Genomic DNA, 24,711 nt, shown 5'->3' with positions numbered 1-24,711 from the left:
TCTTCTGTTTATTTAATGTCAGAGATATGAAATGCTTGTAATGTACAAAGCGTGGCTGGTTCAGGGTGGTCCCAAGGACCACCCACAAATGTATTTTCCTAGTACAGCATGATAGCAGAAATTATCCCTGGGGGATGTTTGTCAGTCTCTGGAGTAATCAGGAAATAATTATGACTTTTACAGTGCTCCTATTTATAGTCACAGACAAAAAATGACTCCTTAAATGCCTTGCTCTCAGAAAATCATTTTTAGACATGAAATGTATTGTTCTCATTATGCTTCAATGTGATTTTTGGTCTTTTGCCAGGATCGGTGAAGAATGAGGGAGGAAGACAGCTAGAGGGGGGAAAAAAAGTGACAAATAAAGGTAGGCATCTATTTAGCTTTTACATGGAGAACTCCTGGCCCTAAATCTTCACCTAAATCTTCACTGTGTGATATTTACATTTAAATAAATTTTAGGGACAGCACTGTAACAGCAGCTGAAAGTTCACATGAGGGGCCAAGCTCCCCGAGAAGGTAAAATAGGATAAAGATGAAGCTGCACCTGAGTGAGGTCTGTGGGTTTTTTAGAAACAAAGCCCTTGAGAAGGAAAAGCCTTCATGTTAACCAGGATGAGAGACCTTTATGGGATAGCCTCACTCCTGCAAACATTTGGAAGGGTTATACCTCTTAGTCCCAGTAAAAGTGCTTAGTCAATAATGAATTACAACATGAAAATAAACCAAAATTGTAGAATTTCCTCACTTCTACAGTATCTGGTATTTCTATGCTACAACAAGGAATTTTTGCACTCTACCTCACATGTTTTTAAGAAAATCCCAACAGAGTGGGACTCTTGGGGTGTCCTGTGCAGGGCCAGGAGTTGGACTTTGATGATCCTTGTTGATCCCTTCCAATTCAGGATATTCTGTGATTCCATGAAAATTTTAATGAACAGTTTAAAATAAAAAAAAAATCCTTTGCGGCCATATTTTCACTCTCTTTTTTTAAAATATGAGATACTCACCATACTTCCAGAGACAATTCCAAAGTCATTTCTGTGACCTAAACAAGAAATATTTAAATATGGTTACAGCACTTAGAGAGGCAAAACCCACAAACACACCTGGAATAACAACTACTGTCAGAACTAACTTTCTTTCTTTCTTTCTTTCTTTTTCTTTCTTTCTTTCTTTCTTTCTTGTCTCTCTCTCTCTCTCTCTTTCCTCTTCACTTCTTTTCTAAAAAAGGATGATATTTCTGACACATATGAATGAGATTCTTTTCTATGGATTTTTTTTTTTTAAAGCACACAGTGTGATTCCAAAATACACGACTAGCACTGAATACCGTGGAAAATGTTGGTAAGTGCTGACTTTCATTCCTCAGATCCCACTGTCTTGCCTTTCTTGCACTGCTAATCCCTTTCTGACAGTGTAACTCATCTCTGTGCTGAGGGAATCTGATTCTCTTCACCCACTAATGGCTGGCAGGAAAACCAGGAGATCACATCTCAGTGGCACCTGTGTGAGGAAATCACTGTTCTTTGTTCCACAGGCGCCACCAAATGTCTCTGCACAGCTCAACATGCCGTAACTAGCAATCAGGAAGGGTGACTGCTTACAGCTTGCTGGAAAAATGCAATAAATGTCGCTGCACGATGGCTTCACTTGCCAACCACACTGAACTCCCTGGCCAAGAGCTATGGGTTGGCCTCCTCTACCTTTCACAGAGTACTGAAAGGGATGTCTGCAGGCAAGAAGTTAAAAAAAAAAAAAGGATTAACGCACCAGTTCCCCGTCAGGCACAATCCAGGAGTACTGGCTGTGGAACTAAGACAGAATGGAGAAGTATTTTCCCCCTCTCCCTTTGCAATGGCCTCATTGGTGCAGCCCTGGAGGAGTGACAGACTCACATTGTCCTCTACATAAAACCAGATTCTGCTCCTCACTTGGGGCATGTGAGCACCAGGGATGGAGCCACAACACCCCAGAGTGAACATCTGCTTGACCCTCAGACAGCACTGAAGGGTCTGGGATGCAAAGCTGCCTCTGCCTCCCACATGCAGACCCAATTCCTGGAACAGGAATTGTAAATGAGGCAAGGCATGAGCAAGGCTGGGGAGGGGGAGAAAGAACAGACAGAGAAACAACAAAGGGAGGACATGAACAAACAAAGTGAAGAGTCACTGAGGAAACACTTCAAAGGCAGGGAAGCAATTACATTATTCCCCACCTGGTATTACTAATTTAGAAATAGATCCTGAAATCATGCAGTGATCCAATGCTTATAAAAATGTATGCACATTAAATAAAACCCTTGGAGGGAAGCATTCCAACACGGAGACATCATGGCATTTTCTATACCTTATACAGACTGCCACAGACATTTCAGGAATACATGCTATGTCTGCATTGGGCTCAACCTGACTTCATCTCCCCTTAACTATTTGCTTATAAATTTCAGAGTGTAGTTGCCTTTTTTGCATTTTTATTTTCTTACTATGACTCCCTACCAAGCTTTGCTAAACACTGACGAGAAGTTCAAGCAAGGCAAGGCCTTGTATTAATGGAATGAGCTTTGTGAACTGTGTTTGAAAACTGTATTCATCAGTTCTTTCTCACTGCCCCACCTCAGGCCTGGCAGAACCAGGATCTGCTTTCAGCCCCTGCTCTGGAAGGCCAAGATTTACTGAAACACTTAGTGAAATAAATATGCACAGATTTCAAAAAAAATTGCTGTTATTTTTAAAAGGAAAAATAATGGAGGGTATTAAAATTCCAACTGCCCTAAGGCTATGCCAAATTAAATGCTAAACTTCACATCTGAAACTCTCTGGTTTCCAACAAATAGGTCTTTAACCAGTTACTTGCTGTAATGACCCTTTTAAAGTTGTATCACATGGAAACAGCAGAGTGATGACAAATCAAGATCTCTGACTATACAATAAACTACATCCCAAATCAGAAATGCAGATGGTATTTATAAATTTTAGTATGTGCAGAACAAGCTCAATTCCACCGAGATTTAACAACAGTTTCCAGGAGTTACAATGCAGGCAGACAAGCCCTGTTCAAGTGACTCCATCTGATTTGCAGACCTGTTTAAAGGGAATAATCCAATTACTGCATCATTGCATGTTAACCAGGGTTGTGTTACAACAAGCCACTTACAGAAAGTGAAACATGTAATAATAAAAGAATTCCTTCAGCTTTCTGGAAGCCACAGGCAGCAGCAGGAGGGGCAATGCACTGAGAGTGGAAGAAACTGCTTTAGGCAGAGAAAGTTCCAAACTAGATTCTTAAAGAGGATTCTTCCAGCAGGGACATCAAGGTATTCAGTGGCACTGTTTTGCTTAATTCTCCTCTCAGCAGGAAGATAAATAATTAAGGCCAAAAAGTGTCTTTAGGCTCTGTGTTTATCCATGGGCAAGAGTGAATGCTCAGAAAACTTCTGACCAGGGCAGAGTCATGAATGTCCAACTTACATCATTGAAAGTTAACTGGACCTCCTTCTTCTCTCCCAGTTTCAGAGAAGAGATGGGAAATGTGGATGTGCCAAGAGTCTCATCCATAACATAGTTGGCATCCATGAGAGTAACCTGCAAGAGATATCTGGATATTCAATTCTACTGCAAGAAATCCCTCTTTAATTCCACCAAGCCTATGCCTGAAATTAAAAAAAAAAAAATTATATGGAAAAAGAATGGGCCTGACCCAACCCAGTCAATGCCCAGTGCAAACTGACATTTATTTTAAATCAGGATAAGCACATGGACAGTGGAGGTGGCACTTCAAGGAACTGAACTGCAGGAACACACCAGGACTATTCACGATGGGATTTCCATCCCAGCACCTCTCTGGCAGCAAATCTCACCAACTTTCTAATACCTTCAAATTCTACATATAAGGCATAGTACCTTCAAATTTCCAGTCAGAAAAACTTCCCTATGGAGAAACTTGTATAGTTCTAACTGTGGTAGGCCAAAAAACATCCAGCAACTTTTCAGAGAAGATGGAATACCCCAGCCTTGACTCTACAGATCAAGACTGTTACAGCAGTGATTTGGCAAAGTGTGCAACATTCCAATTCACACAAAGCTGCTCTCTGTATCCAGCCAGACCTTCAAGTCTCTTCTCATACCCTCCATGTCGGAGCAGAGACCTTTCCAAAATGTGATAATATCCAAAGATGGATGTGGATATGGCAGAACACCATTCCACATTTTTGCTCTAATCCATGTGGATCTACGTTTAGCAGACGTTTTTTCCCCAGTGGCTGCTTTCCAAGTCCTCAAGTAAGATATTCAGAAAGAATTTAAAATTATCATTTACACGATTTTTATTAAATGAGATCTCCAAACTCATTTGACTTACGGGGGTTTTTTCCACTTTGTGGCATTGTATCTTCTAAAATATCACATGTTCGTGGCTTGGACTGTATCTTTTGCAGAAAACAAAAGGAATCAAGATACAATCACTTGAATGATTAGTTGCTACATCTGGGATCAGCCTCTTCTCAGCTATAAAGAATCTTCTTCATCCTGTGCCACAAGCAACCCTTTGAAATTATGAATTCTCTTTATTTTAGGACAAAGCGCATTATTTTAATGGTATTTACTTTGCTCTGTTTCCTTGCAGGACTTTATGCTCATTCCTGCAATCTCTGAGCGCCGCCTCTTAAAACTAAAACCAAAATCTTCTTAGTGGGATTTTGAAATCTGCTTACACTTCAGAGGGAAAACTGCACTTGGGATAGAGTTAAAGATGCAGATTAAAACAATCCAAGGAGTCACAAGGATTGTGGAGTCTGAGCTTCGGAATTCACAGAGGGTTTGGGTGAGGAGGTGACTACATACTTCTGACACTGCACTCCATTGCAGAATCCAAAGGCTCTTGCCTACACTACCAAGTCCACAATTAACCATTATTAAATGTTATCATCTACCCTTTGCAGGCAATTTTCAGGGAATTTTATAGCACTATCTCAGAAACAGCAACAGCCTTTAGTTATCGTGAAGACACATTTCTACCTATAATCCATCTTGCTGTGTTGGCAACTGCAGTAATTTTTTCCTTTTCAAAACCCTTGAACCAAACTTTGTCCTCAACAAATTCAAACATTCCTAGGAAAGCTGCCGAAGTGTAAGAGAGCTCAGAGCAGAGCCCAGGCTCTGCTCCAGGAGACCCAGCAGTGGCACCAGAGGAACAGGCAGGAACTGATGCCCAGGAAATCATTGTAAATTCCTTTCTTTTGTCACTAGTGCAGGATGCATGGGATAGTTCTTCATGATCCGTGGGTGTAATGTTCAAACTGAAGAACCTTCCCCGGGAACGAAGGGAACTTGTAGGAAGCACAATTCCCTTTCAGACCCAAGGTCTGATGGTCACAAGCTCAAGAAAAACCTTCACAGGCTGCAGCCTCTGTCCCAGTTGGCCAATTTAGACTGAACTCTGCAAGCTTGGGTTAGAAGAGAGCAGGTGGCGGGGCCATCTCTATGAAGAACAGAACTTACAAAGGACCAGAGCTAACCTTAAATCCTTGCCATGCCCACTCAGAAAACACACCCAACATTCAGCTTTTGTGTGCAGCCTGGAGAAATTTAACTCACTGAGACTGAACAGAGACTTGGAAAACAAGGCTGCACATGGAGTGAGCCCCAGAAGAGCCCTGGGTGGGCTCCAGGCAAGGAGAACACAGCAGAATCAGTCTTTTGCTTTGTCTGCTTCCTCCAGGGCAGACACTTGACTTAAGCCCCACCTATTCCCTGTCTGCAAGAGTTGAATCAGGGTAGGAAGCAGAGAGTACTCCATAGCTGATGTGAGGAGTAACAAGCTACTACCCTTCAGGAGCTGTCCAAGAGATGACTCACAGGCATATCCTGTAATGACTCTTCAGGCTACTCCTTGAATAATACAATTTATCCAACACCTCTTGCTTAGCACCACAGCTAAACCCAGGTTTAACATTTTAAACAAAGGGGTGATCTTGAGACATCATATGCCACACACGTGTAAGCCACTGTTACTTTACCCTCCATCTCCCCAGCCCAGCCCCGGGATTTACCTCCAGAACATTCTCCAGATTGGGGTCCAGGATGAACTCGAAGGTCTCGTCCCACACGGGGTTGATGTCGTTGTTGAAATGTTTGGTTCTCTTCCTGCAGTCGGGGGCGGTGGGGATGAACAGCTCCACGTAGGGATCCGGAGTGTCAACTGTGGAGCAGAACACAGGTCAGCCAGGGGGAAACTCCACCTTGGGCTGGAATAATTGATACAATTGTGCAAAACCACAGACCCCCTCATGGTCAAGGGCAGAAAGATACGCAACTCTGTAAGTTACATAAATGTAATGAGAGGAATGATACAATGATACCAACAATCTCCCCCCAAAAAACATTAGGCTTTTAGGAGGGGAGGGGAAAAGCCTTGAGCAAACAGAATGACACAGGGATTGAGTCAAGTTTATCGGGAATATGCAAACACCTGCCAGGCACTGGTGTTTTTAAAAGCTTTTACTTATTCCTCTCTTTCTAGCCTTTAATAGCTTTGGCTCGTGTCACAGAGGCAAGTATCCCACAGAACAATGAAAACAAGCAGTTTGCTGTGGGTTTTGGATCCTCTTTCACTTTTGCTGGTTTGGGAGTAATGGAGGAAATCAGTCACAGCACTGCAGTGCTGCACACAGCATAAGGGGCACTCAGCTCTGAAACACTGCCACCACCACAGCTCTGGGGAGTCACCACAAGATCAGCACCTTATTTAAACAGCAGAACCCTGACTGGAAACAGAGATATGGCAACTGCAGCTGATAGGAAGTACCAGGGGGAGAAAAGGAAACATTGGCAGATACCATCAGATGAGTCTAAAAACAGCCACTCCTGAGAGCACAGAATGCAGCCCTAAAAACGCACTTTCTAACAAGACAAAGCATGTAAGGGTTTTCTGTACAATGAGGGGGGTGGTTTTTGTGTCAAATGAGGCCAGGGCTCAGAGGCTTCCCAGGAGAGCAGGGGAAGTTATTTCTGTGGTTGTGGTGGATCATGAAAAGCCTCCTGCTCTGCTGTGGTAAAACACTCATGTCTTTCCAATACTCAAACACAGAATCAGAATATCCTGAAGTGGAAGGGACCCACAAGGATCATCAGTCCAGACACCCTGCCAGATACCCCAACAATCCCACCCTGTGCATCCCTGGGAGCATTGTCCAAACACTCCTGGAGCTCTGGCAGCCTTGGGGCCGTGCCCATGCCCTGGGGAGCCTGGGCAGTGCCCAGCATCCTCTGGGGAAGAACCTTTCCTGAGCTCCAGCCTGACCCTGCCCTGACACAGCTGCAGCCATTCTCTGGGTCCTGGCCCTGGCCAGAGGCAGCAGAGACCACAGATGTGCCTCAGGAGGAAACTGAATCCTCTCCTCCAAGTTTTTTTAGTGAAACGTTATTAAGCAAACCAATACCCACTACAAACAATTCCTTAAAGGCCTATTTTGGTAAGAGATTAAATCCTACCAGGAGGAAAAACAAGTCCAAATATTCCTTCCCGTACACATTTTAAGTCTAAAAACACCTTTTTTTCAATAAAGGCTAATTTTGGAAACTCTGGGAGTTCAACAAGACTTTATCCATGAGATTCCTGAGGCCCAGAACCACTTCTCCCTCCTGCTGGGAGGGGGAGGAAAAGAGGAAAACAAAGAAGTTGGATAATTTCAAATCAAACCAAATGTCTTTTGGGGAAAAAAAACTGACCAAACAACCCAAAAAAAAAAGGGTTCTTGGAAACCAGTCTGGAGGTTCTGAATGTGTCCCCAGGCAAATTCTATTCAGTGTTATCCTAATCCAACTTCTCAAGGAGTTTTCCACTGTGCTCCATACCTGTGGGGCTCAGTCAATTTCTACACTGAGGTGGTCTCAGTGCTCCTTGAGTAATGAACAAGCAGCTATTTAAAGCTGGGGATCAGGGTGGAAAGCCTTTAAATAGCAACCTTTATTAGCTCCTGATGAATAACTATGTCTGATCTTGTCTCTTGGTTATGGGCAGGGGAATTGGGGGATCAAGCCCCAAGTCTTTCCTCACCAGCAGATGTTTCGACTTGCCAACTTTTCCATTAGTTTCTTTCAACTACTACACAAAGCTCTGCCACAAAGAAAAGAATCAAGAGAAACAAGGCTCTTTGAAAGTAAAAATCCATGAAGTAACAAGGTCTCATTTGCTAAGTCTTGATATCCAGCACGACTTTGGCAATAAGCACCCAGGACTGCTCTGCCAAGAGCCTGAAGTTGCCTACAAAGACCTGGATTTTAGACAAAATCCTGATGGCTGGGTAGAGTTCTGGGCAAAACATCAATGCCTCCCTCTCCATTCAGATCATGCTGTGATCAGTCCCAACTCTGTTAAAAAAATCTGCTTTTTCTTATCAACACAAACAGCAAATGGTTTCCTACTTAAAGCATGTAGAAAGCCAGACTTCTGACATGCAGATCCATCACTAACTTCCTATCAGGCAAACCCTGGTAAGTGTTGAAACAGAAACTAAACCCAAGGCATGGATCAACTAAACTTGGAAAAATCAGTCTCGGTAGATCAGTATTGCCAAGCCACCTCACTCCATCTCTTTATTAGCTTTTCAACCTAAGGCAAAGATTTAATCACCTGCCCTTTCATGTTTGAAAGTTTATTAGGAGCTATTTTCAGTTAAGAAAATGAAAATCTATTATTAACTTCCTTTTGTAGATGAAGACAAAATATATGGGAAGACTGCTCGCTCTGATGAAGATATTGCTATAAGGAATACTAAATACTTCTTTAAGATATATTAATCAAAATATCACTCCTTGGATGGGGACCAAAAACTACCAGCAACCTGGCAAATAACACAGAAGGATTCACTTAATGTATTTCAAAACATTGAAGCTATCAAATGTACATTAAACAGTCAGCGTGCACTCTCAGCATGGGTGTTTTTATTCCTGCCTGGGCGTCTGCTAATTGATTTGCCAGGTAATGTTAAAAAAAACTAAGCTGAAAACATAACTAAAAATAGCTTGATCACCACTGTTATCACAAAATCCCAGAATGGTTTGGGTTGGGAGAGACCTTAAAGTCCATACAGAGCCACCCCCTGCCATGGGCAGGGACACCTTCCACTATGCCAGGTTGCTCCAAGCCCCGTCCAGCCTGGCCTTGGACACTTCCAGGGATCCAGGGGCAGCCACAGCTTCTCTGGGCACCCTGTGCCAGGGCCTCCCCACCCTCACAGGAAAGGATTTCTGCCCAGTATCCCATCTATCCTTGCCCCCTGGCAGTGGGAAGCCATTCCCATGTCCTGTCCCTCCAGGCCCTTGTCACAAGTCCCTCTCCTGGAGCCCCTTTAGGCACTGGAAGGCTGCCATCTATATTTTGATTTTAAAAAGAAGAATTGCTATGGTGCATGGGTCAAAAGCTGATGTTCAATCACAACAAGAGAATTATCTATGTCTGAAAATTATCTCTATCTGGACCTGATGACCCTAAAGGTCTTTTCCAGCCTTAAGGATTTTGTGTAGGGGCAGCACTGTTGGGGAACTGGTCTCTTGTTGCAGCAGGTGCCTGAGCTACCAAGCAGAGCGTCCTCAGCATCAGCCCCCTGGGGGAATTTGCCCTTGTTCCCAGGACATTTCTGAGGAAAGCAGAGTTTCTGTGCAGCTCAGCCCTCCTCAGGCTGTTCCTTACGCAAGTGCTCCATCACCATTTCTCAGAAACAAGGCAGGCTGAACCAACCAATCAAAAACAAGTATCTCAAACCCCATCTGCACACTAAAACACACAGTAAAGGCTTTCAGCACCGAGGGTCCTGCAATTAGCAGCTTGGAGGCAGATGAAGTCTCAGGTAATTAACAAAATGTTGGTGATAATTCAGCCCCGCACCCAAAGCTCCAGGGGTTGAAGACACACATCCAAAAACAAGAGCAGAGTCAGCATCCCATTGCTGTTTTTAAACTACTGCCTTAGGAATGGCTGAGAGGTAGAAAGTAAGAATTCACTGACTTTTCCTCATGGGATTTATCTCCTGGTTAAGTCATGGCTATAGGATTCTCCCTTTAAATTACATTATGAATCACTAAGTGAAACACACAGTGGACAGTAATTAGGGTCAAACATTTTCACAGTGAAAAATGAGTAACACTTTAAGCAACCTGGCTGCTAGAAAAACATGTAAAATTTTCTGCAATGACTAGAAACCATTTGCTCTTATGTTATTAAGAGATGGGTGAGATGGCTGTCATCAGGCTTCTATGTTAGTATGATTAATATTTCAGATACATGATTTATATTTCAGTCATTCCAATTTCAATTACTTCAACAGCATAATTACCATAAAGAAACTATAGAAAGCCTGTTCAAATATAATACTGAGATACATGCATATCTACCGCAAAATAAAAAGTGGTAATAACACTTAATTTATCCACCATTAAGTGCAATCCCATTGATAAACACTTACTAGGTCCCAAATGACCATCTTTGTGTATTTCCCACCATTTTTTTTGGCTTGCTGCATCACAGAACATTGTTTAGCACATGCAGCTGAGCAGCCTGGCTGAGGTCAAGGCAATAATGGGAATTGCTGGATGACCCCTCTTTCCCTGGAGGGGAAGGAAGCTAAATGACAACAGAATCTCTATTCAAATTGTGAATTTTATGAGGCCTCACAGTGGCACGGAAATAAGAGTTGGTGTCTCTGCCATGGTCAGGAGAAAAAGTAATGGATTCTAAATTCATGGGTTTTCCCAATTTTGTGTGATTTTTCAGTTTTTAAAGAGAGAGTTCTTAAAAACTGTACTTATCAATAACTGTCCCTCCAACCATGGAGCAGAGATCCCCCAGACAAATCCATAGTCTAGCAGTAATGCAGATGCCAGGAGACCTGCCAGAAGGTCACAGCAACCTAAAAACCCCAGGAGTACTCACTGCTGCTTGTGTTTAGGGCACCACAGGGAATACCAGGGCTGCTGGCTTTGAGGATTTTGCAAAGGGGTGATGCAGTGCCAGATTTCGTGAGCGGAAGGTGACTCCAAGGGAAGTAAGGCAGCTCTGAAGCAGGAGCTGGGCTTTGAGAAATCCTGGGATTAGGTAACACCTTCATTAAAAATTATTTGTGCCTTTTATGACAGTGCTTTTCATCTCTGGCATTACTTCAGTGGAGGGAAGAACCAGCTCCCAGCACAGGAACTGCACTATCACCCAGTTCACTGCTGCAGGACACCATTGCTTCCACTGATCCAGCTTTGAAAGGGCAAAAAAACCCCAAACAAGTCAGCTTTTGGTCACATTTGTAGAAGTGCCAAGAGCAAAGGAACACTGCCTTCTCTAGGTTATCTGTACAGGCCTCTTTGCAGACACACACTGAAAAGCGATGGAAGCATTAAGCAAAATAACATTTTTCTAGTAGTGTGCCAGAGTCTAAGGGGTTTAGGGTTTTTTAATGAATTTAAATGCCTAGTTCTCCCTGATAAACCAGTGAGGTATCTCACTCCATGTGTTGGTTTTGCACAGCCTGGTATTTGGTGGGGAGGGGGCCACAGGGGTGGCTGCTGTGAGAAGCTGCTGGAAGCTTCCACCATGTCCAGCAGAGCCAATCCCTGGTGGCTCTGAAGATGGACCTGCTGCTGGCCAGGGCTGGGCCCATTAGAGATGATGGTAATGCCTCTGGGATAACAAATTTAGGAAGAAAATCAAAACACTGTAGAAACAGTTTTTGCTCTTAGCCAGAGAAGAGGTGAGAACATGTGAGGGAAACAACATGGAGACATCGAGGTCTGTGGAGAAGGAGAGGCAGGAGCTGCTCCAGGTGCTGGAGCCAAGATTCCTCTGCAGGCCTTGGTGAGACCATGGTGGAGCTGCTGTGCCCCTAAAGCCCCTGGGGATCCACAGGGATGCAGAGATCCACCCACAGCCCCTGGGGATCCACAGGGATGCAGAGATCCACTCACAGCCCATGGGGATCCACAGGGATGCAGAGATCCACTCACAGCCCCCGGGGATCCACAGGGATGCAGAGATCCACCCACAGCCCCTGGGGATCCACAGGGATGCAGAGATCCACCCACAGCCCATGGGGATCCACAGGGATGCAGAGATCCACCCACAGCCCCTGGGGAGGTGCCCAGGCTGGAGCAGGTGATCCCTGGAGGGGGCTGTGATCCCTGGAGGGGGCTGTGATCCAGTGGGATACCAGTGGACAGAGGGGCCCTGCTCCCAGGCTGGAGCAGCCTGTGCCTGAGGACTGCACCCCGTGGGAAGAGAGACCCAGGCTGCAGCAGGTTTGGGAGGGCTGTGCCCGTGTGAGGGACTCACATTGCAGCAGGTTTGGTAGGGAGGTGAGAGTGGATCCATGCTGGAGAAGTTCACAGGGAACTGTCTCCTGGGGAGGGACCCCACGGGCTCACAGGGGAAGGACTCCTCTCCCTGAGCAGCAGCAGGAAACCTCAGGGGATGAACTGACCCAAACCCCCAGGCCCTGTGTCCCTGTGCCGTCAGTGGGAAGGAGGGAGGGGATGGGGGAAGAAAAGGTATTTTAAGGTCTTATTTTACTTCTCATTATCCTCCTCTAACTCTGTTAGTAATAAATTCACTTTGTACTTCTAAGCCAAGCCTGTTTTGGCCTTGGAGGGTTTTCCCCCGGTCCTTATGTCAACTCATGAACCCTTCATTACATTTTTCTTTTCTCTGCCCACCTGTGGCAGGTGAGGGTGAGTGAGTGACTTTGGTGGGTGCCTTGGCCAGTGTCAAACCATGACACTCCACCACCAAAGACAGGAGCAGGACAGAAGGTGGCCTGGCTCAGCTCTGACTGAAATGGGTCCATGGAAATGCCAGACCTGGACAGGGTAATTTAGTATTCAGCAAGTACAGGTATATCATCACATTCCTGCTGAATTACTCCAAACCCACAGTATGATTTTTAGTCCACATTTATGCTATCTGATGGAGTACAGATTCCTCCCAGTCTGGCATGAACTCTGCTAATACAGATTTACACTGGCAGCGTGTTCTGAATCAGCAGAACAAGTTTACACTGGGTCTGTGTTTGGTACCAGGAGGCTTTTAGAGGTTTTGGGACTCCCCCAGCAGTCCTAGAGCTTGATTTCCCATATTGCTGAAGTGCAGTCTCAGGGCCTGGGAGGGAGAAGAGTCTCTTCCCTTGACTTTTTAATTCAGACAACTGTCAGGAATGCTTTAAAAACCCAGCAGTGAGCACACAGTTCCTGGATTTCAACTGGCCTGTAACACTCTTGGCTGGATGCCTTGATAAAGCCTGTCACTAAAAACCATCCTTTACAAAGGTGTTCCTTCCTGTGGTGGTGAATGTGAGGAAGGCTGATCACTTTCTCCCTTTCTTAAGAACACGTGCAGTCAAAAATATATAAATGAACATTCTTGAGGTGTAAGAGCTTTTCTTTGGTACAGATGGATCTGTGGACAGTTGGAATCCTACAAAATACAAGGCAGTACCCAGATGATGAATCACAGAATGGGTGAGGTTGGAAAAGATCTCCCAAGACCATTGAGCTCAACAATCAGCCCAGCACCACCACGGTGTTCACCACTAAACCTTGTCCCCAGGTGCCACATGCACATGGCTTTTGAACACCTCCGGGCATGGAGGACTCCAACACCTCCCTGGACAGTCCCTGACAATGCCTGACCACCCTTTCCAGGAGAAATTCCTCCTGATGTTTAACCTGAGCCTCCCCTGGCCCAGCCTGAGGCCGTTCCCTCTCCTCCTGTCCCTGTTCCCTGGAGCAGAGCCCGACCCCCCTGGCTGTCCCCTCCTGTCAGGGAGTTGTGCAGAGCCACAAGGTCCCCCCCTCAGCCTCCTTTTCTCCAGGCTGAGCCCCTTTCCCAGCTCCCTCAGCCTCTCCTGGTGCTCCAGACCCTTCCCCAGCTCCACTCCCTTCCTTGGCTCCAGCCTCTCAGTATCTCTCTTGTCACGAAGGGCCCCAAACTGACCCCAGTTCAGATTCTTCAGCTCGTGCTTTTAAAATAACATTTTCAAAACTGATTAAAAGTCTCCTTCAGGCAGAAGACACCTGCAGAACTCCTTTCCCAAGGAGCTGTGGATGAGAAGACTTATGTGGATTGAAGGAAAAACACTGCATTTTCTGCAAGAGAAACTCAGTGACAGCTGATTACCCTAAAGGCACATCCAGCTCAGGGAGTTGAGAGAGGAGAGAGGTTTCCAACATGACTTCCACCTTCCAGCACTGCATATCCCTACAAAAGGCAAAGGATACTGGGTGTGCCAAGGAAACTGAAATCTAGCATTTGGTTGCCTCAGAGTTAGACTGAGATCTGCAGTAGACATCTTGAGCAGTTGTTAGCAGCACAGTTCATTTAAGATTTTTTTTTTCTTTTATCCATTTTATGGATCCACATTTCAGCCACATGAAGACTTGCACATGCAGCTTGTAGGATGTGGAGGATTGGTCAACTCTGACCTACTTTTCCCAGGCTGTTAGGCTGGAAAAGGGGAGCAGTTTAACTTGTTTTCTCCTTGCAAAAATCAGGACCTGCTCCAGGGCTTTGCAGGAAGAGCCTTATCTGATGGCAGTCTGACAGGGAAGTGCACTGTAGCTAATTCAGGGTGCAGGACTGGCCAGCTGTAGTCCAGAGAACAGCTGGATGAGTCCTGAATGAGCCGCTGTAACACAAACCATAATACAAGCAGGCAAATCTCCAGTTCCTTTCTTTCAGCTAGGCCAGGTTTAAAACCCTGCTCACACCTGCCTGGACTGCCCTGACTTGGATTTAACCAAGCCAGCTTCAACCCCAGGAGCTCTGGCTTACAGGGAACAGCCTCAGGGCACAGGGGTGTGAGGGACAGACAGCGCATGCTGAACATCCTTTCCTCATTCCCAGGTCCCAGAGCCAGGGCCAGACAGGCAAAGGTGTGCTCCCATCTCAGTTTCCTTTGGAGATGCAGGAAGCAAAGAGGAAGGGCATCTCCTGAGCTTGGGGGGATGTCCACAGCTGGCTGCAGTGACATGGGCTGACCATGCCAAGAGCCACCCAGGAGCTGCTTCCCAGCTCTGTTTGGGCAAGTTTTGCAACCAGAGTTGAGCTCTGGTGACTGCACTGCTCCCAGAGCTTGTTTATCTGAGCAGCTTAACTGCAATGGAAATGCATCCTTGATTCCAACGGGGTGGAGAGGAACTGAGAGAGAAGCTGAGTACCAGTGCTGTGAGCGATCAAACTTTAAACATGTTTAAGAAGGGAATTTTTTCCTAAAAATACCCAGAATGACACTGGTCCTTACCACAGCATCTAAAGAAGATGAAGCAAGGAAAAGCTGCAAATCCCAAATAGGATTAAGCAAGATGAGTGATCGTTAAGAGCAGAGTCACACAACTGGTTTCGTCTGTAGATGCCACAATTTGTTGTGAAAGCCAGGACACTTAAACACACGTTTAAAGATAGAAGAAAATTTTACAATGTTTCTTCTGACCTAGTTTTCCACCAACATCTCTGAAAGTCCAGAAGGAGAGGGATGCTCTGGAAAGGAGACCCAGTTTGCAAGCATTTCTCCTCCATGATGCTGCAGTTTGGGACTCTGGTCTTTTTTCCTACAAGTTCTTGTACTGTCATGGAAGTAAGGAAAGGCTCTACAGTTTGGGTGGCATCTGAGTAGACTCAAAACTACACATCTACTGTATAAGAACTCACTGGGCCAGAGGCAAGGTCTTTTTCAAGAGGTTCAGTCAGAGAGCTGATTTTACAAGGTCTGCAATCAGCAGCAAGCTAAGCAATTAAGATAATGAAATCCTTACCAAAGCCATGCAGGTTTTCTGATTTTTCACCTTATAATAGCTTTATGTAACAGGTTTTGGGCAGCAGGGGCATAGAATGATAGAATGGTTTGAGTTAAAAGGGACTGTAAATCTCTCCCTGCCATGGCAGGGACACCTTCCACTATCCCAGGTTGCTCCAAGCTCTGTCCAGCCTGGCCTTGGACACTTCCAGAGATCCAGGGGCAGCCACAGCTTCTCTGGGCACCCTGTGCAGGGCCTCCCCACCCTCACAGGCAACAATTTCTTCCTAATAAGTTATTTTGCCTTCTTTTTCATTGAACTGTGTTTCTGCCAATTCAGCAGGGTCTATTGGCTGACTCCAATCCCATTGATAGCTGGTAGAGGGATGCAGCAGGAAAGACGGAAACATGTACAGCAGGAGGTGGGTTTAGCCTTATTTCTGACTATCCTACTCTGCTGCAATTAACTGGCAATAAATAACAGTCATTTCCTCAAACTGAGCCCATTTGCCTGTGTGGGTAAGAGGTGAGAGCTGTCCCTGTCCTCATGCTGACCCTTTCGTCATGTTCTCTCCCCGTCCTGTTGACAGAGGGAGTGACAGAGCCAGCCAAGGTCACCCAGCAGCCACCTGCTGCACTTACTCAGCTCACAAACCTTCCAGCCTGGAAAGGAGCTGAGCACACCTACCAGAGCAGCAGCCTCTAAACCTGGATTTAAACCTTTGTAAAGCTACAGCTGCATCACCTGGATGTTTACAGGATGGTATCCAGGGCATGGGAGTCACCCAGAAAGGGACACTAAAACTGAAACAAGTGACATCAGTAAAGGAAGGACTTCTACAGAGGCAAACACCTGAAATAAGAAGGGACTTGAATGAACAGAGAAAGAAAGGGTCTGCCCTCAAACTTCTTTTGCCCCCTCCCCACCATTCTGGGTGGTGAGTTCTTACAGGAAATTTCATTTATCACCCCCACACGGATTCACAGAATGACGAAATGGCCTGAGGATGACACAACCATGTACACTGCCCATTCATGAAGAGCTCCAGAAATCTTGGAAAACTTTCTAGAAATACTGGTTATCTGCCCAGCCTGGGCTTGAGGAGACAGAGATGTGAATGGCGGTGCCAGAGGAGTCAGTGCCTCCATGCCACCCATTCTGTGGGGCACCACACACACCAGACCTGCCAGCTAAAACTCCTTGAGCACAGGAAGGGTTCAGAGCCTCCAGATGAAAAGTATCACACAAAGCACTTCAGCATATCTCATAAACTTAGATTTGTTCAGATCTCTCAAAGGTGTTCCAGAAAGTCTTGGAAAGGCTGATATGGAAGAACAACAGCAAAACAAACAAAATCCCTCATGTTTCCCCAGGCCTCCATCACCCTGAAATGTAGAATTAATTCTCTTGTTCCCAGAGCACCTCTGTTTCATAACCTGGAGCAACATCAATAGAAAAAATTAAGGGCAATCCCCCAGAAGAGTCAACAGCTTGGGAGTTGAGGGAGTTCCCTCCTTTCCATGAGGGAAGTGAAATTCAGGCACCCACCCCAAACAGGGCTCACACATGGCCTGTCACAGGCATTCTCCTCTTCTTGAGACAAAAACCCAATGGGAAAGTTCAGCAACTCCCTCACCGTGTTTCATTTTTGGCAAATCAAATAAAACAAATAGATAGATAGATAGATAGATAGATATGTATATATATACACACACAGGTTGGCATAATCAACTGTAAAGGCCCTTCCCTACTCACAGCTTCAAGCATCTCCCCACAGAAATATTATAGACAGGTAATGTGATGGTTGGCTCTTGCAATTAAGAGGTGACTATAATGTATAGTTTTATTGCTGTATAGTTGTGTTATTGTGATTTGGACATCCTCTGCTCTCCCCACATCCCCCTTTCCCCCCGTACAGTTCCCTGGGACAGCCTTGGCACTCAGGACATGAGGGGATAGGGCTGTGCCCGTGTGTGGGGGCAGCCGGGAATGGGGACGGCCTGGTGCCAGGGGGCGGGGCCTGGTGCCAGGGGACGGGGCCTGGTGCCAGGGGGCGGGGCATGGCAACCCCTGACCTCCAATCAAGCTGCAAAGAAAGCCGCCTCCACCAATGGATGGTGAAGAAGAGTTGACCGACAGACTGTGGGAGGGGCCAGGGTTGCCTGATGTACCCCCAGGGGTATAAAAGGCGGAGCAGCCATTTTGTAGGCGAGCTCGTGGCAGTTTAGTTCTGTGCTTCCTGCGCTGCCCTTTCTCCTTACCCAGTCCTTTTGTTGTATTTTGTCAAGGCTTAATAAACCTTTAAAATCTTTAAAAGTGAGCGTTGTTTCTCACAGTAATTAACACAATCATTTATTTGATGAAATAGCTGCTAGGCTCCCAGGACAGGGAATAAAAACACTTTTAATTTTCTCAAAATTAAAAAAAAAGAGGCAACGATCTGTTTTTCTCACTTTGGGGAATTTGCCAGGACCCCAAGGACCAGCCCTGGGTCCTTGGAAGCTCAGCCAGAGATGCCCCAGACTGCGGGTGCCTCAGGCTACTGAGCTCTGGCAGTTGCCTCAGACAAGAAGCCAAGCAGGTTTCAGTGGCCCTACAGCATCACTCTGGCAGGTTTTATCAAAATAAAACGTTCTTCCTGAGCAGCTTCTTGATTTTGATGACTTGCTAAGATAAGAGGACCTTTTTTAGAAAAAAAGGTACAATTATATTGATGTATACTATTGGGCCCTATTTGCTCTGGTGCACAAAGTTGCCATGATCTTCTTCTGGCTTTTGTCACCCTTTCCATACTCCCTTTAATATCATATCACGGGGTCCCCATTTCAACCTTCCATTTTTCCCTGCTCATGTTGCCCACACTGTCTCATAACAGACACCTGTATCCAAGACCCTGTGTAGAATCTGTATTTTTCCATTTAACTTATCTTCTTACACACATTAACTCATGGGCTCCTTGTTCCACTCTTCTAGCACTTTTCCTGAGGTCTTCTTATTTAAAGCCTACATAGATACGAATTTATATATATCTGTATACATGCACACACCCACCACCATCTTCTCTGTATGCTCCTTACCCCACAGGGGATACAGACTCTCAATTTCCTCCTTTCCCCTTTGCCAGGGCTTCCCCCTCTCTTCCCTTATACTTGTGTCTGTTGAATATTCCCCTCTCACGTAACCCTCCTGCAATTTTAGCATCAACACTGGACTTCAGTTATGAAAACCACCCGAAGCAAAGCTGTGGGTCAGAGCAGCTGCTGTAGTTTGACCCAAAAGTAGTTTCCAGGAGTTGGGAAACACTTATATGTCCAATCAGCTTCATGAGAGAGCAGGAGCCAAGGGTCACAGTCATCCCCCCTTGCCCCAGCCTGCAGGCCTTGGGCAGCACTGGGAAAAGGGAGAAATGGCCTGGCAGCAAAGCAGACAGACCCAAGGAAGCAAGAATATTCTTTTTGCAGATTCAGCCAATACTCCCTCTTCCCTCCTTAAAAGCAGAGCAGAGTTCTTCCTAGTGGTTTCCTATTCAGCTGTGAAGTCCAGAGGCTCAGCAGCCTCCCAGAAAGAGGAAGAAGTGCTGGTGTCATCCATCTCCCCACCACAAGATCTGCTGACCCATTTGGGTGTTTTTTTTTTTTAATGGCCTTACATTTTTTCTGCTTTCTGCACTGACTCAGCAGAGCTCTGGGCTCTTTCTTTCCTCCACCAAACCACAGCCCTGTGAGGTGGCAGCAACTTCCAGTTTCACTGTACTCACATAGCACTTCTGACTGAGCCAAAAAGCTAATTGTAGGTGTTGCTGGCTTGTAGGCAAATCGTTTACAACTCACTCAGCCCTTGTGGATCAATGGAAAGAAGGAGCGGCAGGTCTGCCCTCTGAGCGAGAGTGAGCAGTGACACGGGGACGCTGCCCAGGCTTTAACAAGACAGACAGGAACCCACCACCAGCCCACTAACCCCCATTTAATGCACAAAGAGTCACCAGCTCCCCCTGCCCACGGCAACAAGCTCATAGGAGAAAGGCAAAATAGAGAGATACTCACGCATGTCACCAATGGCTCCTTTGGTGACATTGGTGGCTTTCCTTACTGTCACAGTGAATATGTGTGAGTATTGGTGTTCCACCTGAAAGTCAGAGAGTGAGAGGTGATTAAACTCCAGAACAAAAAAACACTCTATCGAAATAAGGTTTCATTTTGTCCAAAAACAGAGAGAGAGAAATCACCAAGTCAAAACATAAGGGAAACTCATACTGGGTAGAGCATCCTAAAGCTGAACTGCACCCTGGAGCTTTACCAAGAGGTACCTGCACTGGGGCTGCTGGATTTTCCTGCAGCCACACCTACTAATCTCAACCAACAACACTCCCCCTCACCACAGAACCTGCTCCAAGGCATTTAGTCAGGCAGGAACCACTGAGTACGGCAAGAGAAAAATAAAAATGGGCTATTTTACAGCTTGTCTTGGTAATTGCCTTCCCTTGCTAAAAAGAATGGCAGGAATTACTTCAAAGTCTGTGTTCTGGAGCAGATAAATGCACACTGCACACAGAAGGGGTGGATTTAGTGCTGTACCTTCTAGTACACATCAATATTCAGTGTGAAAGCAGCCTCAAGACAATCTAAGGAAGGTGCAAAACAAGCTGTTAAAACAGTCAGCAGCACATTTCATGCACTTTCTGGAGGTTCCTGTTTCCTGCAAAGCCCAAACACACAGCAGGAGCTGCCTGCCTAGGAGCAGGTGTGTCCTCAACAAACCAGGGAAGTAGGAAAAGATGTGAATTTAAGAAACAAAAAGTAAAAGCCTTAATAAAAAGAGGTCACCAAGTCAGCTTTATCTACATAGCCCTGAGTTTGACCAACCTGCTGGATACCACTGAGAATCACCAGTGCAGACAGCAGCGCAGCCAATACTGACTTTACAGAGACACAGAGATTGGGAGGAAATGTGAGGTATTAAAGCCAGGATCAGGTCTCACAATTGTATATTTTCTATCTTTTCCTAACCACCCACCAACCTTGTGAAGGACATTAAAATAAACACAGCCTATCAGTCACTGGGACCAAAACAACCAGGGAGAAGGCCACTGCCAGGAAATTCAGTGAAATTAATTTAAAATCATAGACAATACCTTTGCTATGGGACATGCTTATTCAGGCTCTGCCTGGTACTTTCCTGCTATTTTTTTATCTGGATACTTTCTATTTTTTCTTTTTTTTTCAGAATTGGTTGTTTCAGCCAATCCTCCTTATTTTGTGTCTACAGCTCAGACCCAGAGACCTGAGCCAAACTGGACCCCTCTCATACGAATAAAGAAAAAAGTCAATATCTTAAAGGTTACATGCCATTTTCTCAAAAAAAAAAGGAAAGCCAAAACTAATCTTCTAAAGACAGCAAAAGTGACTTGTGAGTGCTTAAGTGACATTTGAGTCAGGACTCATTAAAAAGCACCTCCAGCGGTACCAGCTCAACTCCTGCAGAAGTCTGAGGTGTGTGAAGACACAGCCACGTCCCCATGGCAAAGGCTCCAGGAGAAAATGCCCACAGCAATACAAGGGGTGACTTCACTGCAGCCACTGCCTGACCCAGACACTGAGTTTATCAGCTTTATCTGGCTGTAACCACCCCCATGCTCTGCCAGCTGCTGGAGGCTCCGGCCAGGACTGTCTGCCTGCCTCTGGAATTTTCCCCTGGCAGCCACAGGAGTTATCTGCATCCAAGACCAAGTGAGCAGGCAGGGGGAAACTGTGGTGCACTGAAACCGTCATGGCACAGCAAGTGGTTCAGCAACCCAGGAAACGGGGAATTCAGACTCTTCCCAATACTCCCAGCGGGATGTTGCTCACCTCGAAACCCAGCAGAGAGGGTTCAGCTGTGGGAATCCAGAGTTCCTAAGAAGCAACACCTATTTAACAGCCTTCCATGGGCTGACATGAAGCTATATGACTGAATGACATCCATCACTTTCTGCACTGCAGCTAAGATGGATGAACAGGAAGGAGGATGTGACTTCTCCCTGAACAAATTTCTGCCTCTGCCACAGGGCAGAAAGACCTCCAGAGTTTTCCCTCACAGTGGGGTAAATGGGGATTTTCGTGGGTAACTGGGAAGTGCTGGGAACACGACTATGTGAAGTCACTCCAGCTCTGTCACTTACCCTGCCCCAAGAACTTTCACGAGCTCTTACTCTCCAGAAACCCCCAGCTCTCACTGCCCCCTATTTTCAGTTTGCAGTCTGAAAATGCTCAAATGTCTGCTTTATTATCTCCCTATTGTATTATCTCCCAAGTATGTCAGATTGATGAAGTTGGTTTCACAACTGGCCTGTTTCTTCATACAGACTGAAGCATTTCCTTTGTCATATCCAACCTTGCAATTAAAAGAAACAGCCCAAAGTACAAACACACCACCCTCCTCCTTTTTCTCAGCTGTCAAGAAAGAGCTTGTTCTCACTGGAGGCCACAAATCAAAGATCTCTGAGCATTGAACAGTGAAGAGGAGTTATTAAGTGACAAGGATGGCACATGGGCATGCTGGGTTTAGTTCTCAGCTGATAGGTGAAATTCATGTGCAGTTCTGATGTCCCACAGCTCTGGCTGGAAAAGGGGGATACCACACGATGCTCCCTGACAACAAGCACTCTGTGAAGTATTTTGCTTGAATCTCCCATATGCCTAAACTCATATGCCTAAATTCATATGCCTACCATCAAAGCAAGGCCAAGCCACCACTTACCAGTTTGCTCTCTTCCCAACAGCACAGAGATCACCACTATTTCTATTACAAGTTTTACTAATGCCATCACAAAAATTGCTTTTTATTGACTTAAGCAGCAACCCCCATCATTCCAGCTGTTGTAATGCCAAGAAAATTAAGTCTGGTTTAAGACTGGGATCCTCTGAAAGGCATGTGAGAACACAGAGGCCTGGCAAAACAGAAAAGCAGTATCTTCTTTCCCTGTGCCTCATCCAAAACAACACACTGAGGATTACAGTTATACACAGTTATTAATATTTGGCCATAATCATAAACTTGGAGGAAATTTGCCACTACTGAAATAAACAATCTCCCTCTTATTAAAAAAAAAAAAAATAAATAAATACATGGATACATACAGGAAGCTCAAAAGTCTAGATCTCTTCTTACACCAAAATAAATGTTTTTTCATGTAAATTAAGTGCAAGCGGAAATTAGGGCAATTTTCCACTTAGGGTCCAGTTTTTAAGGAGATCAAAAGGCCAAAATGTCCATATTTCAGAAGCAATGCTTTTTATTCGTTTTTCAGAAGGAGTTCTGAAGAAGGCCCCTGAAAACACCATGAGAAATGTATTGACTCTGAATGTCTTTACAAATCCAGCCCTTGCTAGTTTAGATGACTAAGCTGCATTTTCTCAAGTGACTTATGTTCACCTTAAGTCTTGATAAAAATCAGTACAAATCCCTCAAGTACTTCTGAAAAACACATGATTGTAAATAAATCACTTAAATGTTGCAACACTGAGAGGAGCAACATCTACATTCCTTTAAAAATCTAGGACAGGTTAAAATTTCAAAAGCTCACTATTACATCCAGTGCAAGGTGTCCCTGCCCATGGTAGTGAGGTGGGATGGGCTTTAAGGCCCCGTCCAACTCAATCTGTTTTGGGATTCTATGGATTTAAAAAACTAAAATACACCTCCCAAAGTGACCTCGCTTTACACATGTGCTTCATTTCACTTCCTCTTTCTCCACAGATTTAGAGAGGAAAGGAGAAAAAACCAAAAAGTTTTCACCATGCCATGTCTGAATTTGGGTTTTCTGAGTTATGGAAACTGAGGTGGACAGTGTTCACTGTTCAATCCACAAGGTTTTCCATGGCTGCACAGCCACGGTTCAGCATCTCCTGTTTCCACACCTCATCTGAGCTCTCCCCGCCTCCTTCGTTCCTCTCTCACCTTTGAATGCTTTTCTTCCCCTCAGTAAAATTTCCCTAATTATCTGCTTTGCTCTCTTTTGGATGCCCCTGCATTTGTGGGCACACAAACACCACCCCCTCCCACCAGGGGCTGGGCCAGAGCCCCAGATCTCCCGTAAGGCAGGCGGGTTTTGCCTGCCGCCCTTCCGGACGTGCCCAGAAAAGCAGGGATTTGCATGTGCCCAACATCACATTTGTCATATTCCAGAATGCTGAGTCACAGCTCCACCAGGACATGGCCATTCCGTGTGCCAGGCAAGCAGGAAGCTCTGGCACAGGCAAACTGCACAAGTATTAAAAATAGGTTTACTTCCTTCATGTTAAGGACACTTGAGCTAACAATGGGGCTGGACAAATGAAATTATTTGCCTGCTTACTTAAGTAATTGATTTTCATGGAGTTCATGCTCTTCTTTCACAGGGTATTACATATGTTTATGTGCCTACACATAAATTTTATCTTGAAGTGCTTTTTTCCATTGTTGTAATATTTATCCCCTGTATCAAAGTAAATGAAGATCTATTATACACTTTAATTCTTTGCATTTTTGGAATAGTCAGTTCTGTCTGCACCTGCAGCAGCTTTCCAAACATCTTAATTTATACCTCAGAGTCTTTCATAAAATGAGAAAAAAAGAAAAAAAAAAAAAAAAAAAAAAAAAAAAAAAAAAAAAAAAAAACCAGCACAACTGGCAGCACAAGGACTTCTGGAAAATGCAGAATCCTTTTGAGTAATTTAATGCCATATATCATTTAAATCCAAGATTTTTGCATTGACGTGAGCCTGCTGGCCATGACAGTTCAAAATTTCAATGGGATTCCAGTTTTCAAATTAAAAACTTCAAAGATTTGCATTCACTTTCCAAGCATTTAAAGGATCAGCTCTTGCACGAACAGTGTTGATTCTGGAATTAGCAACATTCCCACAGCAACAGTTCAGCATTCCCAGGGAGCTGTAACTACATTTACTATACACACTTTTTATTC

The 24,711-nt window shown here is 45.0% G+C and overlaps 1 protein-coding gene across 4 annotated transcripts in view; it reads right to left on the bottom strand.

The window, feature by feature from the left end:
- Window positions 1-24,711, bottom strand: part of PLA2G4A (phospholipase A2 group IVA) — a 70,081-nt gene that overhangs the window by 27,786 nt on the left and 17,584 nt on the right. For all 4 annotated transcript variants that reach the window (XM_083868125.1, XM_083868128.1, XM_083868126.1 and 1 more), the window contains exons 4-7: window positions 19,814-19,895; window positions 6,050-6,198; window positions 3,471-3,584; window positions 1,011-1,048 (exon numbers count right to left, since the gene is read on the bottom strand). In XM_083868125.1, the coding sequence (XP_083724251.1) occupies window positions 1,011-1,048; window positions 3,471-3,584; window positions 6,050-6,198; window positions 19,814-19,895 (383 nt within the window). The remainder of the gene's footprint in view (window positions 1-1,010; window positions 1,049-3,470; window positions 3,585-6,049; window positions 6,199-19,813; window positions 19,896-24,711) is intronic.

Source organism: Zosterops lateralis, assembly GCF_965231275.1.
Source record: "Zosterops lateralis genome assembly, chromosome: 9".
Taxonomy (NCBI): domain Eukaryota; kingdom Metazoa; phylum Chordata; class Aves; order Passeriformes; family Zosteropidae; genus Zosterops; species Zosterops lateralis.
The sequence above is the reverse complement of the archived record's forward strand: the minus strand, read 5'-3'. Positions and strand labels throughout refer to the sequence as shown.